The sequence below is a fragment of the Microcaecilia unicolor genome, chromosome 2 (assembly GCF_901765095.1).
Source record: "Microcaecilia unicolor chromosome 2, aMicUni1.1, whole genome shotgun sequence".
Lineage (NCBI taxonomy): Eukaryota > Metazoa > Chordata > Amphibia > Gymnophiona > Siphonopidae > Microcaecilia > Microcaecilia unicolor.
In genome coordinates this window covers 619,633,562-619,650,440 of record NC_044032.1, presented here as the reverse complement: position 1 = coordinate 619,650,440, position 16,879 = coordinate 619,633,562, and the positions used below count along the sequence as shown (strand labels likewise).

The 16,879-nt window shown below is 44.7% G+C and overlaps 1 protein-coding gene across 1 annotated transcript in view; it reads left to right on the top strand.

Moving 5' to 3' along the window:
• The window catches only part of ARHGAP10 (Rho GTPase activating protein 10), a 503,009-nt gene that overhangs the window by 156,618 nt on the left and 329,512 nt on the right, over positions 1 to 16,879 (top strand). Inside the window, exons 2-3 of the mRNA XM_030191662.1 lie at positions 13,490 to 13,585; positions 13,675 to 13,736. Of these exons, the coding sequence (XP_030047522.1) occupies positions 13,490 to 13,585; positions 13,675 to 13,736 (158 nt within the window). The remainder of the gene's footprint in view (positions 1 to 13,489; positions 13,586 to 13,674; positions 13,737 to 16,879) is intronic.

Below are 16,879 nucleotides of genomic sequence, written 5' to 3'. Positions count from 1 at the left end.
CCTCCACAAATTTTCTTTAAATCTCAGAGCCAGCAGCTGAGTTCTCTCGCTTCTCCTTCCCCACTCCTCCAACATTGTCCACAGTGAATTTTTTTTTTTTCTTGGGGGTTGGGGGTGTGTGAAGGAAGAGGGATAGTAATTCCCTGCCAGATCAGCAGTAGCTCTTTCAGAAACTGATTTACTATACTAAGGCTCTTTTAAAAACTTTAGGTAAATCAGTTTCGCAAAGTGCCTTTGCAAGTCATTGGCAGAGGCCAGCAGTCTCTCTTCCCAAAGCATGCTCTCAGCTGTGTGACAGCATTGCCTTGATAGGTGAAGAGGCAACTGCCTCTTTATTTCACACATCACCATGACATGGTTCCCTATCAGTCTCTATCTCTCTTTCACACCCTTTCACCCAGTATCTCTCATGACCCCCCTCCAGCCTTTAGCCGGTCATTCTTTCTCTTTCATGACCCCCCAGCCTTTCCCAGTCAGTCTCTCTCATGTCCCCCCCCCCCCCCCTCAGCTTTCACACAAGTTTCTCTCATAGTCACCGGCTTTTGCCTCCCTATTCGCAGCGCTGCCTCTGAAACTGATTTCCTGGCTCCGCATAGCGATCACGCTCTCCACATACTTGAGCTGCGCTGTGCAGGATGCTCGGGAAGTCTTGTGGGACTTGAAACCACCAGACTTCACAAATTTCTTGTACAGCGGTGTCTTTTTATTTCCTTAAAAAGAAAAAGGTTTGTAGCTCTTAAAAGTATCTCTTTCTGATTTGCCCACTGCTTTTCTACTTCCCTTAGATACTCCCTATTTCGCCTATTTTTATAAATTATTTATATAAGGAAATAAGTGTGAAGTTTTTATTGGACCAACAATGTAATTTTGACATCCTTATCCAACTCCCACTCTTCAGTCTTTCCTCCATAGGTTTCGGGAGCCTGATTTTCTTAAATGTTGGAAATAGCTAAATGAAATAACAGAAGATACTCCATGTTTTTTAGTCAACCGAATGATGTTTAAAACATTTTAGATCTGTAATGCAGGTTTATGATTCATTGCTTATTAAAGTTCATGACGCAGTGCTGCCACCTTGTGTCCTTTTCAGATATTCCATGTTTTTTCTCCGTGCTGTGAGATGTTTCCTTTGGAGAAAAAGGTCAGGAGCAAATAAATAAATAGCCTTTTTATGGATGGATTTAATACATTTCTTGATTAGCCCAATAAAAAAATGTTTTGCCTTATCTGTTGGTTGTTGACTCTTGTTTGCACAGACCAACATGAAAGCCACAGTATGTAGTTCAAGGTACTCCTTTGAGACTGGAGTCAGTTCTGCCGGTGTGGACTTGAAGGCTAATAAAACTAAAGGAGAAATTGGAAGAAAATCACCTTTTATTTATTGGACTAAGCTAATACATTTTTTGACCAGCTTTTGGAATCTAAAGCCTCTTTCCTCATGTCATGACATTATGACTAAAGGATGACAATATCAGTATATATAAGTGAAACATATAGAGAGAGAGATGGATGGGTGATCAGGAGGAGGGCAAAGTAGTAGATTTAGTTGTGTGTTTATTTAAAACATTCTAAACCTGCCGTTAGTTGCAATGCAACTTATTTTAACTTCAAGGGCCCCTTTTTACCAAGTTGTGTTAAGCAGCTAGTGCAGTTTTTCTGCATGGTACACATTAGCGTGGCGGTAGCCAGGCGGTAGTTCAAATTTGGCATGCGTTCTATGCGTCTAGCTGCATACGTGTCTTAGTAAAAGGACCCCTAAGTTTCTTAATTACAGATACCAGCTCCTTGTGGGTTTCTTTTTCTTTGATTCCTCTGTGTTGGATGCTGTGATTCTGAAGTGTTAATGGTATTTTTTCTCACTGTGGTTTTTCTATTTTCTTTGATTGCGTTTGAAATCTCAGAATTTTTCTGTTTCAAAATGATTTTTGATGTATTGGTTTCAGAGTGGAGGAGTGGCCTAATGGTTAGGGTGGTGGACTTTGGTCCTGAGGAACTGCGTTCGATTCGCACTTCAGGCACAGGCAGCTCCTTGTGACTCTGGGCAAGTCACTTAACCCTCCATTGCTACATTGAGCCTGCCCTGAGTGGGAAAGCGCGGGGTACAAATGTAACAAAAATAAAATAGATACTATTGGAGATTCTACATGGAATGTTGCTATTCCATTCCATGTAGAAGGCTGCACAGGCTTCTGTTTCTGTGAGTCTGCGCGGCCACATTGGTGATCTGCAAGGGCCGACTTCTACATAGAAGAGTCACTCCAAAGCCGTAGGTCGATGTCTATTTGAAGTGCCTTCAGTAAAGCTGTCCTTTTATTCCACTGTACATTTGTGAGTTCGAGAAATAGATTTTTTAAGCGGAAAGTGTACGATCACACAGATATCCATTAGTTTTTATTTGTTTTGTAGCCCCTGATGCAGCCCAGTTGGGCAAAACACGGCCTATGTCGGGCTTTCTGATTTTATTTTCATCGAATTTCTATTAAATACTGTTTTTTTTCATATACGTATCTGCTTTGTCTGTTTTCCATCTTGGAGTTTGCAGATCGGTTACCCTGTTGTTTTTTAAACCAGCCAGTACTGTAAAAAAAAAAAAAAGGCACCAGCTGCTTAATATAATTTGGGAGTGTGACAGGTTGGGTTGTGGGCAGTGGAAGAGTGGCCATTATTGCTGATCCAGATGTTAGCTGTCACAACTGCTGATACCTCGGCTGCACCTAATTCCACCTCAGGAGAAAGGTTGTTAGGTACAGCCATACTGTTGGCAGTCTGGTGGCTTGGCCTCTGTCAACTGAAGTGCTGCAGTGGTACATACACTCCCCCCGACATCTCTCCCTGTCTGATTCCCCTCTGAAGTGAGATCCTTCATCCCCCTTGACACCACCAATCCCTATCACTCCCTGTGAAGTGAGAACCCCAGATCTGATCTGCCTCCAGGTTCACACCCTGTCCCCCCCCCTCCCCCAGGACCTAACTGGTTGTTGCCATTGGTGGTCCAGCCTCGGCTGCCATTCAAAATGGCACTGATGACCCCCTAGCTTTCCTCTGAAGTATGCCAGGTTTGCATTTCAAGGATAAAGCCTTCTACTAGTTCTTCTAGCCACTTACTTTTACTAAGGCAAACCGAAAAATTGCTCGCAGGTGTAGGTGCGTGTATTGGATTGAAATGAGGACATGAAATGAAGTTGAAGGGGAGCAGACTCAAGAAAAATATCAGGAAGTATTTTTTCACTGAGAGAGAGGTGGATACTTGGATTGCCTTCCCGAGGGAGGTGGTGGAGATGAAAACCGTAACGGAATTCAAAAATGCGTGGGATAAACATAAAGGAATCCTTTTCAGAAGAAATGGATCCTCAGAAGCTTGGCAGAGATTGGGTTGCAGCACCGGTGGTTGGGAGGCGGGGATAGTGCTGGGCAGACGTCTACGGTCTGTGCCCTGAAAATGGCAGATAAAAATCAAGGTCAGGTATACATATAAAGAAGCACATATATAGTAACATAGTAGATGACGGCAGAAAAAGACCTGCACGGTCCACCCAGTCTGCCCAACAAGATAAACTCACATGTGCCATTTTTTGTGTATATCTTACCTTGATTTGTACCTGTCTTTTTCAGGGCACAGACCATATAAGTCTGCCTAGCACTATCCCCACCTCCCAACCACCAGCCTTGCCTCCCGCCACTGGTTAAGTTTCTGGGGATCCCTTCCTTCTGAGCAGGATTCCATATGAGTTTATCTTGTTGGGCAGACTGGATGGACCGTACAGGTCTTTTTCTGCCGTCACCTACTATGTTACTATGGATGTGTGCAGGTCCATTTTTCAGCACACCTGCAAAAAAAAGGCCTTTTTTGCCATAAATGGATGTGCGGCAAAACAAAACTCAGCGTGTGTCCATTCTGGACCTGAGACCTTACCGCCACCCATTGACTTAGCGGTAAGGTCTCGTGCGTTGACCGGGTGGTAATCATCAGCGCGCATCTATATATTGCCAATTACTGCCCGGTTAGTGCCACACGGTAGAAAATAGAAATTATTTTCTGCCGCGCGTCAAAATTAGAATTACCACCTGGGGCACGCGGTAGCCAGGCGGTAGTTCAAATTTGGCATGCGTTGTATGCGTCTAGCTGCATACGCATCTTAGTAAAAGGACCCCTAAGTTTCTTAATTACAGATACCAGCTCCTTGTGGTTTCTTTTTCATGGATTCCTCTGTGTTGGATGCTGTGATTCTGAGGTGTTAATGGTATTTTTCCTCACTGTGGTTTTTCTGTTTTTTTTTGATTGTGTTTGATATCTCAGAATTTTTCTGTTTCAAAAAGATTTTTGATGTATTGTTTTTGGAAATTAAACAACAACAACAACAACCTTTTCTTCTTTTGTTCATATTTGTGAATAGCACACAACGTTTCAAACAAGGATATTCCTTTGTGTTAGGTTTTAAATGAGTAAAATAAAAGTGCATGTGAAGATCTTGACGGAGTTCATTCTTACCTGCAACGTGCCTATCTTCACAGAGAGACATAGGGGAAGATGCACTAAAACAATCGTTAAACCCCTTCCCTTACCGATTCCTTAGCGAATCGGTAAGAAACGGGCACGCATCCAGGAAATCCCATGCAAATGAGCTGGTCGCTGCTAGCTCATTTGCTTGGGATTTCCTTCCAAGCCAGTCGTCCAGCTGAGCATGCGCAGAGCGGCCAAGCGTTATGCTACTACTACTACTACTACTATTTAGTATTTCTATAGCGCTACAAGGCGTATGCAGCGCTGCACAAACATAGAAGAAAGACAGTCCCTGCTCAAAGAGCTTACAATCTAATAGACAAAAAATAAAGTAATCAAATCAATTAATGTGTACAGGAAGGAGGAGAGGAGGGTAGGTGGAGGCTTCTCCTACTGACCTTCAAGTGCACTCAATCTACAGCCCCCATTACCTCTCTACCCTCCTCTCCCCGTATGTTCCCACCCGTAACCTCCGCTCTCAGGACAAATCACTCCTATCTGTACCCTTCTCCACCACTGCTAACTCCAGACTCCGCCCCTTCTGCCTCGCTTCACCTTATGCCTGGAACAGACTTCCCGAGCCCATACGCCATGCACCCTCCCTGCCCATTTTCAAGTCCTTACTCAAAGCCCATCTTTTCTCCCTTGCTTTTGGCGCCTAGCCACTCTTCACTGACTACATAGCTTGTTACCTTTAGATTGTAAGCTCTCTTGAGCAGGGACCATCCTTCCCCATGTTTAAACTTGTACAGCGCTGCGTAACCCTGGCAGCGCTATAGAAATGCTAAGTAGTAGTAGTAGCAGCGAGTGGTTACAAGTGGTTACGAGTCAAAAGCAATGTTAAAGAGGTGGGCTTTCAGTCTAGATTTAAAGGTGGCCAAGGATGGGGCAAGACGTAGGGGCTCAGGAAGTTTATTCCAGGCGTAGGGTGCAGCGAGACAGAAGGCGCGAAGTCTGGAGTTGGCAGTAGTGGAGAAGGGAACAGATAAGAAGGATTTATCCATGGAGCGGAGTGCACGGGAAGGGGTGTAGGGAAGGACGAGTGTGGAGAGATACTGGGGAGCAGCAGAGTGAGTACATTTATAGGTTAGTAGAAGTTTGAACAGGATGCAAAAACGGATAGGGAGCCAGTGAAGCGACTTGAGGAGAGGGGTGATATGAGTATATCGGTTCTGGCGGAATATGAGACGTGCGGCAGAGTTCTGAATGGATTGAAGGGGGGATAGATGGCTGAGTGGGAGGCCAGTGAGGAGCAAGTTGCAGTAGACAAAAAATAAAGTAAGCAAATCAAATCAATTAATGTGTACAGGAAGGAGGAGGGTAGGTGGAGGCGAGTGGTTACAAGTGGTTACGAGTCAAAAGCAATATTAAAGAGGTGGGCTTTCAGTCTAGATTTAAAGGTGGCCAAGGATGGGGCAAGACGTAGGGGCTCAGGAAGTTTATTCCAGGCGTAGGGTGCAGTGAGACAGAAGGCGTGAAGTCTGGAGTTGGCAGTAGTGGAGAAGGGAACAGATAAGAAGGATTTATCCATGGAGCGGAGTGCACGGGAAGGGGTGTAGGGAAGGACGAGTGTGGAGAGATACTGGGGAGCAGCAGAGTGAGTACATTTATAGGTTAGTAGAAGAAGTTTGAACAGGATGCTGGCTGCCCTGCGCATGCCAAGGACGTCCTTAGCTCAGTAAAACTAGCCCAAAAACAGTTGTGGTGGTGGCAGGGCCGATCCGCCCCCGAGTCCACGTCGCTGGGAGCTGCGTCGGCTCCATTGGTTCCTTGCTCTCTCTGCCCCGAAACAGGAAGTAACCTGTTCCGGGGCAGAGGGAGCAAGGAACCAACGGAGACGACACCCCCCCCTCAGCGTGCACCCTCCCCCCCGGAGTGCATTGTTACTACTAGAAGCGAGGGGCGGGCGGGAAGGCCAATCGGCCCCCGAGTCCATGTCGCTGGGAGCTGCGTCGGCTCCATTGATTCCTTGCTCTCTCTACCCCAAAACAGGAAGTAACCTGTTCCGGGGCAGAGGGAGCAAGGAACCAACGGAGACGACACCCCCCCCCCCCCCCCAGCGGCGTGCACCCGGGGCGGACCGCCCCACCGCCCCCCCTTCCTACGCCACTGGCGGGACGGCTTAGCGGAGCTGTCCTCCGGGCGCTGCTGCCGCTACTGCTGCTAACCAAAGCTTCTGGAAAATTGCTCGGAGAACCCTTTTGTGCATGTCACAGTTTACTACTTCCTCGTTGAACTGGCTGGAACCAGTTTAAAATCCACGTTGCTGTCTCGGAAAGCTTAGTGCATCTAGCCCCATAGATAGTAAAGAATTTGTAGGCTTCATTTAGTTGAATTGGCATTGTAACCTCTCTTTCGTGGGTGAGTGTGGCCCAGGATCTCTAAACGTGGAAGTTCATTTCTCCTGAGGTTCCCTGGGAATAGAGCAGAGTTTAGCCTAAATAAGGAGACAGGAAAGGGCCGCCTGCTTTCAGAATACTGGCTTTAATGTTTTTTTTGTTGTTGTTGAATAGGTTTGCTGCTGAGAAAATATCTCATCGTTTTGACCTTCAGGCTTATGCAGAACTCTTGGATTTATTTTCCATTTCTGCTGTGATTGTGGGAAAGGTTGTGGAGGGGGAGGAGGGGAGAAGGTTATGAAAATACAGATGAGTGTCTCCGTTAAGGGATGGGGAGCTCGGTTCTATGGTCCCGGCCTTGGAAGGCTGAGCCGTTTTATTGGTTCTTTTCTGCTGCCTTCAGGATGAGTTGAGGGGGAGGGGTTGGGTCACTGGATCAGCTGCTTTCCTATAAAGATTTTGACAGGTGCTGTATTTCCAGGGCATCTCTGGGTCTGCAGTGGCTGACCAGAGTTTTACCATGTTTGCTTTGCAAGCTGGGCAGTAGTAAATCTAACACGAGAGATGCCTGCTTCTCAAAGGCCTACATTTATGCCAGCCTGGAGGAGCAGAAGTGAACTCATCAAAATTATTGTCAGAACGTTCTCACTGTTTGCGCTTAAACCCTTTTTTGTATGAGTGTGCAAGCAAAATTTGGGGCACCCTGGTAAACTTTCTCAGGAATGAATTTCAATAATTTCATTTGATTTCATTTAATTACTTAATATATACCGTTTAATACAGTTAAGTGTTAAGGCTGTTTACAATAACACAGGAACAAGTACAATGGTCTAACAAGTAAAACCAAATATAATTGCGTAATCAAAATCAAAGTTAAATAATCATCAATCATCACAGTCAGAAATTCACTTAATACGTCTGTGACCCGGCAAAGACATTCTCGAAAATCCATGTTTTGAGAATCTTGCGAAACCCAAGGTAGCTTGTTAAACAGCTCACTTCCGCAGGTAAAGAGTTCCATAAGAGAGGACCAATGGAATGAAAAGTTCTGTTTCCTGTGGAAGTTAATTTCACAACTTGGAGCGATGGAAGCTATAATCAACCACGCTGAGATGAACGCAGCAATCGAAAGTATTGTTGCTTGGATAATTTGTCCCTTAAATACACTGGTTCTTCCAGATAAAAACCTTTAAACACCAAGCACAGCATCTTAAATGTAATCCGGTCTGAAATTGGTAGCCAATGCAATCCTTTCAAAACAGGTGTTTTATGATCAAACTTCTTGCCATCATCTGTCACCAAACAAGCTGCTGGGTTCTGAACCAAATGAAGTCTCTTAAGACCAGTTTTTGTAAGACCTTGATATAATGAATTACAATAATCAGGCCTGCTGGTCGCAAAAACACGTACCAACTTGACCAGATTAGTTTTGGACAAGAAAAGGCTTCAATTGACAAATCTTTCTTAACTGAAAATAACATGATTTTATGACACGCCTAATCTGTTTATCAAATTTCAAGGCGATGCCAACAAGAAAGCCTAAAGTAGTAATGTTATCATCTTTGAAAGGGATAGGTTTGCCCTGCAACATTGGTTGAATAGACATGAGCCAACCAAAGTGCTTCAGATTTTTCTACATTAAGCACTAATCATGGCCATTCATTCAACAGGCATAGTTTAATTGAAATCTGACCAGTGGCATACCTAGCTTGTTTGCCACCTGGGATGGGTTTCCGCTGCACCCCCCCCCCCCCCCCGCAAGGCGTATCACACCCCCAACCTACCCTCCTGAGGTGTGTCACCACCCCCACATCCCAAAATGCATCACCCTTCCTCCTAGCAAGGGGGTACACAGAGCAGTCGCACAGCTGACGGCTCTGCCAGTCCTCTGCCCCAGAACAGGAAGTAACATCAGAGGGGGCAGGGGACTGGTGGAGCTGACATTCGAACGACTGCTCCGTGCAGCCCCTTGCTGCCTGCACCCTCCGCCCCTCCCTTGGTACGCTACTGAATTAGACATCACTTGGTGCTGATCCGCTTTCATAAAAACCAATAATTGGATGTTATCTGTAAAAATATGAAATTTACATCCCTAGCTTTCTAAAAAGACTGCTAAAGGCATCAAATATTGGCGACAGCAATGAGCCTTGCGGTACCCCACTGTCCAAAACTTTATTAGAAGATAGCTCTTGATTTCAACATACAAACTGAACCCGATTAGTAAAATAAGATAATGAATTGGAATAAGAATTATCCTTTTACTTGGGCCTGTGCTCTGATTTGCTCTTCTGAGAAGATGTTTTAATGTCTCTTCCTGTTCTGGTAAGTTAGGGGATACAAAACCCGCCCCGTAGAATTTGGCTGTAGTAAGGCCATTGAATGCAGTAATGTTGGGTAGAAGTGTACAGTGGAAATCTTCTGAGCATTTTATGAGCCATGGGCTGAGATAATATTCTACTCTGGCCCATGTGTATCGTTGCTGTAGCCAGTGGCTACAGGTTGATGGTCCAGTGTGAAGAATATAATGAAAGTGTCAGTTTTGGCTAGACACAGTTCTTGTGGACTAATGCAAATTGGCAAGCAAGCCAAACCACCACGAGGGTGGAGGTACACAAATTCCTACGAAAAGTAGAATCTGAGGAAAGGGGGAGTAGGAGGAGTAGGCTCTTGAACAACACTAGTAGGCGACATAGGTTAGGAACAATCTCTTTATTTAAATATCATGAGAATCTGAGGAAAGGGGGAGTAGAAGGAGTAGGCTCTCGAACAACACCAGTAGGCAACGTAGGTTAGGAACAATCTCTTTATTTAAATATCATGAGAATCTGAGGAAAGGGGGAGTAGAAGGAGTAGGCTCTTGAACAACACTAGTAGGCGACATAGGTTAGGAACAATCTCTTTATTTAAATATCATGAGAATCTGAGGAAAGGGGGAGTAGGAGGAGTAGGTTCTTGAACAACACTAGTAGGCGACATAGGTTAGGAACAATCTCTTTATTTAAATATCATGAGAATCTGAGGAAAGGGGGAGTAGAAGGAGTAGGCTCTTGAACAACACTAGTAGGCGACATAGGTTAGGAACAATCTCTTTATTTAAATATCATGAGAATCTGAGGAAAGGGGGAGTAGGAGGAGTAGGCTCTTGAACAACACCAGTAGGCGACGTAGGTTAGGAACAATCTCTTTATTTAAATATACACCCGAGTCGAGTGTATATTTAAATAAAGAGATTGTTCCTAACCTACGTCGCCTACTGGTGTTGTTCAAGAGCCTACTCCTCCTACTCCCCCTTTCCTCTAATGCAAATTGGACCAGAACTCTAGTTGCTCGCTACCGCTATATAGTAACTCTGCTCAGTTTATATTTTGTGCCTCTGGCCTCATATTTACAGATTTCACCTACAACTTGGCAGAAATCACGAGATGCAAGTTTCAGTATCTGTTCTGCTACTATTCATTTTCTTCACCGTGGGCAAGTCATTTGATCTCCCTTTGTCTGTTGTTCTGGATATAACTGGAAGAAATTGTAATAACTGACATATGTATCTCTGCTCTCCTCATCTCATCTCATTTCATTTTACCTTGAAAGTGTACCTGCTGCAAGGCTGTCTGTAAAAGAGGTCATACTGTGCAGGTCCCTGTTCGTTGTTTCCAGTGGCCCGCGAGTCCAATGATGTTATTAACGCATCATTGGAACGCACAAGATGGCCGATGGAACTCGTATTAATTTTGAGTGTTTTTAGCCTCCTGAGTATTTTATAGCGTTTTTTAAAAGCAGTTTTTACTATTTTGAGGTGGGCTACTGCCCTTTATCATATATGGAGTTTGATTATGAGATTTAAGTTTTAAAACAAATCTCTGGGAAATTATAGTATATTCATATTTCCAACATGTCCCTTTTAAGAACCAACTTGTTTTAGAGATTGCTAGCGGTGGTTTAATGAGTTTTAATTTCATAATTTGATGGTTTTCATTTCTTTTTTGTTTTTGACTTCTGACCCCTGTGCACATACATTTAAACCCTTTTGAAACTAAATTTGGTTATTTGACAAGAGTTTCTTTGGAGGACTTGTCACAAGGTTGTTAAGTATATACTATCTCTTCATGCTTTAAGTTTATTCAGAAGAACTTTATCTGCTGGATGGTCACTGTCTTGGGGGCCCTCTTACTAAGCCATGCAAGTGTCTACTCTACGCGTGCCCAGTGGGCGCCAAAATGGAGTTACCGCCCGGCTACTGTGTGACTCTTGCGGTAATTTCATTTTTGATGCGCGGCTGAAAAAAATAATTTTTATTTTCGGACACGCATGTCGGACGCGCGCCAAGTGGCATTTGACGTGCGTAGTTCATTACCGCCCGGTTACCACGTGAGACTTTACTGTCAGGTCAGTGGCTGGCGGTAAGGTCACAGACCCAAAATGGACACGCGGCAATTTTGATTTTGCCACACATCCATTTTCGGCAAAAATTTTTAAAAAGGCCTTTTTACAGGCGTGTTGAAAAATGGATCGGCGCGCGCCCAAAACCCATGCCTACACTACTGGAAGCCATTTTTCAGCGCACCTTAGTAAAAGGACCCCTTGATTTGATAACTATTTTTAGATTTAACCCTGGTTTTATTTATTTATTAGGATTTATTTACCGCCTTTTTGAAGGAATTCACTCAAGGCGGTGTACAGTAAGAATAGATCAAACATGAGCAGGAGGCTCATGGTTGTTAACTCATGGTTGTTAACTCTAGAGGGGATCTTGTTGTTGATTTCCCTCTCTAGGTATTTATTGTCATTTGTAAATTATGTCTGCACATGTTTAAGGAGCTCTGACTTTGCCTTCACTGGTTTAATTGGTGTAGGTGACCAATCTCACTGCTCCGATCAGATATTGTATTTTTAAATTGTTGCGTATGCCTTGATTTGTGTGATGTCAGGTCTCCTGTTTTGCATATGGTATTCCTTATCATAATTTTTATGTTTTGCTTTTAGAATTGTAAATCGCCTAGCTCTGCGTGACAGTATTTGCAGTATAGCAAGTTTTAATAAGCATAAACAAATTTTCAGCCACTTGAGCAGTGGGAATGTTTTCCTTTGATCCTGCTGCTCTGCCTCTCTCTCGGTTGGCTGTGATACCAGTAGCACAAGCAAGTTGATACGGGAGAGCAGATACTTTCTGAATCCCACAAAATACAAAAGGTGCCTGCTCTTGTGTTTCAGACTTACCTGAAGTGCCAGTGGCAGAGCTGAGAAACAGGGAGAGTGGAAGGAGAGTATTAAGGTGCAGAAGAGAGAAGGGAATGGGATGGTTGATTATGGGGGCTGGGGATGGGAAAAAAAAGCTGAGGATAGGGTGGGAGAAGTGGGCTGACACTGGAAGATCCTGGAAGTGGGGAGAAAATGGCTGGTGCTGTCTGATAATAGTGGTGGGAGAAGGGGGCTGATGCTCACAGATCAGGTGGGAGTGGGAAAAAAAGACCGATGCTGGGGAGTGAGGAGGAAGAGGACGATAGATAATGTGGCGGGGAGGGGGAGAGCAAGGGTATATGGAGAAGAAAGTGAAGATAGAAGGGCAGGAAGAGGAAAGGTAGGGTAAATGTAATGTAATGTAAAGAAGGCCCGTTTCCGTGAGAGATGAAACGAGCGCTAGCGAGGTTTTCGGAGTGCAGCGATCCTCCTGTCTCCCGGGCCCCCCTGCAGGCAACCGTCGTCAGCGAAGCAGCTGTCTCGCAACCCCCCTGCAGGCACCTGTGCATCGCGTTTCGAGCCTCCTGTCCCCCGGGCCCCCCTGCAGCGACCCACTGTAAGCGACGCAGCTGTAGCTGCAGTTTCCGTTTGTCGGGCGTCCGGCAGAGGAAGGAAAACAACCCCCTCGCCATGTGTGTTGAAAAACAAAACAGCTGACGTCGGATGGAGGGAGGGGGGCGGCGGCGATGTGTGCTGGAGGGTTCAGTAGTGGGTGCGGCGATGCGATTCGCTGAGTGTCATAGCCCCGCCCTCGACGTCATCACGTTTGACGCGAGGGCGGGGCAGACACTCATGGGGGAAAATTCCGATCTCTGCCACCTCGGAAGTTGCAGCTTCATTTAGAACGTTGGGGTTGCGAATTATGTCCGGAAGGGGCATGGCTGAGGGCGGGTCTATGAGTGACAGTGAGTGGTGCATGAGTGACAGTGGGTGGTGCTGACAGCCTAGCCTACCAACAGTGCAGGGCTTCAGTGTTTCCCTGCCACAGAGTGAGCTTCAGAATGTTTGAGGTGAGAATTATTTATATAGATATTAATTTGTGGAACACCTTAGTTTAGTTTTAATTTTTGTTTTGATTATTATGTAATGCTCTGTCAGGAGTGTCCCTGGATTGGGGTGTGTTGGTCTGACAGGAGTACTTGGGGGCCAGCTCTGATGGACAATTGAACTTCTGGGACAAATTTCCCCTTCTAACTCTTCTGCCTATCAGGAGTCTTGTAGATTCCATTGGTCTGTACGGGGTGTGGGATGAAGAAACAGGGGGAGTAGAAGAAATTAGACTCCTTGTAGAGGAATTCGATTGAACACTGAAGAATAGATGAGAACTGTTGGATTGAAGTTAGGGGATTCCAGATTTTGAAAAAGAAAACTGCTGGTTACTGTAATGTTAATGTTCTGTTACTTTCTCTTGCAGATCTCTCTGCCGCCCAGCGAAAGTTTGCCCACTCTCTCCGAGATTTTAAATTTGAATTCATTGGTGATGCCGAGACAGATGATGAGAGATGTATAGGTATGTGGGAACAGCTTACTAAAACTGAGCTTGCACGATCGCTTCTGCTGTACTTTCTGAATCAACTCTCCGCTCTCTTATATTTTCAGATGCATCCTTGCAGGAATTTTCCATGTTTTTAAAAAACCTGGAAGAACAGAGAGAAATAATGGTGAGTTAATCTACATGGGAATAATACAGTTGCAGCTTGGTGTATGTAGCTGTTGCCATAGATTTGAAGACCACATTTGATAGATTTTTTTCAAAACCAGTGTACAGCTTTCTGTTACGCGTACAATGGTGTGCAAACAGGACGTCTTCTACATCGATTGATTTAATGACAAAGAGAAACATCCCATCTGTGGGAATTTAAGACTTGCAGTTCAGATCAGAAATTTGTCTAGCTCAGCTTCTTACCTTTGACATTGGAAAATAGTTGATGTTGCGAGAAAGTGTATAAGAAGCAGAGGTGTAATGTGGTCTATTTCTGTCATATCCATCTTTCAGAATTTATACAGTCCAAATAAAATCTTACGGTTAGCGGGGGTATTGTACACATCTACTTCACAACTCAGCGCTTAGAGACTAAGATCATTCCACTACGGAACGTGAGTAAATATTACACTGTAAGCGACTCCTTTCGTACAAGGTACACAGCCCTGTGACCCACCATATTCATCATCGGCTCAAAACATCATGGCATATTGCAAAGTCCAGACCCCTGATGCAAATGACAATGAACTCAATGGTGAATTCCCCAAGCTACATGTCCAATTTGATCGATCTTCCAGCCAGGAACTGGTGCAAATCTTCTCGAACATATCTCAATCTTCATCTCCCCAACTGCAAAGGCCTGAAATACAAAACCTATTATGCATCCAACTTCTCCGTTATAGGCAGCCAACTTTGGAACGCCTTACCTAGACATATCCAGAAAACCAATGAACACCTGCCCTTCCGCAAGCTGCTGAAGACTTACCTCTTTAAACAAGCCTACCCAAACAACCCTACTTAATTCTAGTATCCAGTCCATAACACCAAGACTGCACACATCCCAATCCTTTCCCCACATCTTTCACTATTGTCCCACTCTATACAGCTGTGTTATCTCCGTGATACATTATATCATACTTTGTATTATCGCTGTGATACATTGCTACATACTTTGTATTGTCTCTCTGATACCTTGTTCCATACTCTGTAAGCCGCACTGAACCTGCTATTAGCGGGAAAGAGCGGGGTATAAATGCTACAAATAAATAAATAAAATAAATAAATACTTCTGCTGAAACGCGGAGCCGTGTCGAGGCCATTTTGGTATCGAATAAAGACCCTATTTCTTCATTACGTCTCCTTGGAATTTTGTACGTATCTTGTTGATCACATTACTCCTTTGCTTTTATATTGCAAATCCACACATTTACTTCTTTATTGCTCAAATATACTCGTTTAGAGAAGCTTTTAGAAAACTTATCTTGATTATTCTCAATTTAGATGTACTACTACTACTTATCATTTCTACAGCACTAGTAGACGTATGCAGTACTGTACACTTGAACATGTAAGAGACAGTCCCAGCTCGACAGAGCTTACAATCTAATCAGGTCAGACAAACAGGACAAATAAGGGATAAGGAATTACTAAGGTGGGAATGATAAAACAGTCATGGGTACTGAACAAGTGAATAGGGGTTAGGAGTTAAAAGTGGGAGTTAGGGGTTAGAAGTTGAAACAGGACCTCTGCCAATATAGGCCATGTTTCGCCTACGCTGCTTTAGGGCAACGTTCCGAAAATACAACAGCCAGTATGAACGGTAGTCCACATTGTAAACAGCGGCGCCATTTTATGCAGACTCCTGAGGAGGACTAACCCTGTGAGCAGTGGCGTAGCCACAGGTGGGCCTGCCCACCCACGTAGGGCTCAGGCCCACCCAACAGTAGCACATGTTTAGCGGTAGCTGGTAGGGATCCCAAGCTCTGCCAGCAGAAGACTCTCCCCTGATGGTAATGAAAACGTTACTCTCCATGATACCAGCACCTGCACATGCTCAGTTTTCAGTGCATGCCTGCTGCAGACTGCCAAGGTGGAAAGAAGCGTTTTCCCGTCAGCTGAGATATTTTTCTGGTCGTAGTGGGAAAGGGGGGGGAGAACACTTGGTGCCCACCCACTTCTTGCTTAGGCTCACCCAAAATCTGTTGTCTGGCTACGCCCCTGCCTGTGAGACCTGCTGACAAAAGTGAAGTTGAACCCCTGAAGATGTCAGTACGGTGAAACGCATCGATTGCGTAGGGTTTAACAGCAGTGACCTGAGAAGAAATCAGTTGAATATAGGGCTACGCAAGCAGTATAGTGAGTCTATAGGGATATAGCTCACGAGAATAATTTCACAGCACAAGACTTATGCAAGATTTGTAATTGAAAAGAGAACACCATTGTGGAACAACAAAGGAGTGGACATTGTTGGATACAGTGAAACAGAGGATAGCAACAATGTATCTAGTTTTAAACATCATTAGTGGTGGAACTGAAAGACTGAAGTTAAGAACGCGTACTGAGGAATTCAGACACAAGGTTCATATGTGACTTAACAAACCACTAGATAATAGTGAAGTAATGTACAAGATATAATTGCATCCCGATGTGAGATTTACGGTCTTGAAGCTCTGTGAACATAAATGAAAATAAGTATGAGGCAGTGTGGTATGAATGGTGTGTGGTATGGGAAAGCAGGATATGCTAAAAATTAATGTGATATAGGTGACATATGTTTTTGCGTAAATTTTTATAGTGATTACTTAATTGGAAGATATTAAATCAGGTGTTGAGATGGATTGATTGTGTTCACTCCAGTAGACAAAGCCACTTGTTTTGGAAGAACAAGTCATAAGAAGAACTTGTTACTGCTCCCAATCCCTTCCATATGATTTGTTGGCCATAGAATCCATTTGCAATTTCAGGGGTTCCGAAACTTTTCCGGTTTGCGGCACCCCCCCCTCCCCCGGCCACATAAGTCTCCATGCCCACCCCCCCCACCCCAGTCACATGGGTCTTTGCACACACCCCCACACATGGATCTCCCTTTTTCTGCAAACCTGTGCTCTCACACCAGCATACTTCTGGCCTCCCTGCAGCCCCCTCCTCTCACGCCAGCACACCTCTGCCTTCCTGCAGCCCCCTCCTCTCACACCAGCACACCTATGCTTTCCTGCAGCCCCCTCCTCACACCGTCACACCTGTGCCTCCCTGCAGCCCCCTCCTCACACCAGCACACCTCTGCCTTCCTGAAGCCCCCTCCTCTCACACCAGCACACCTCT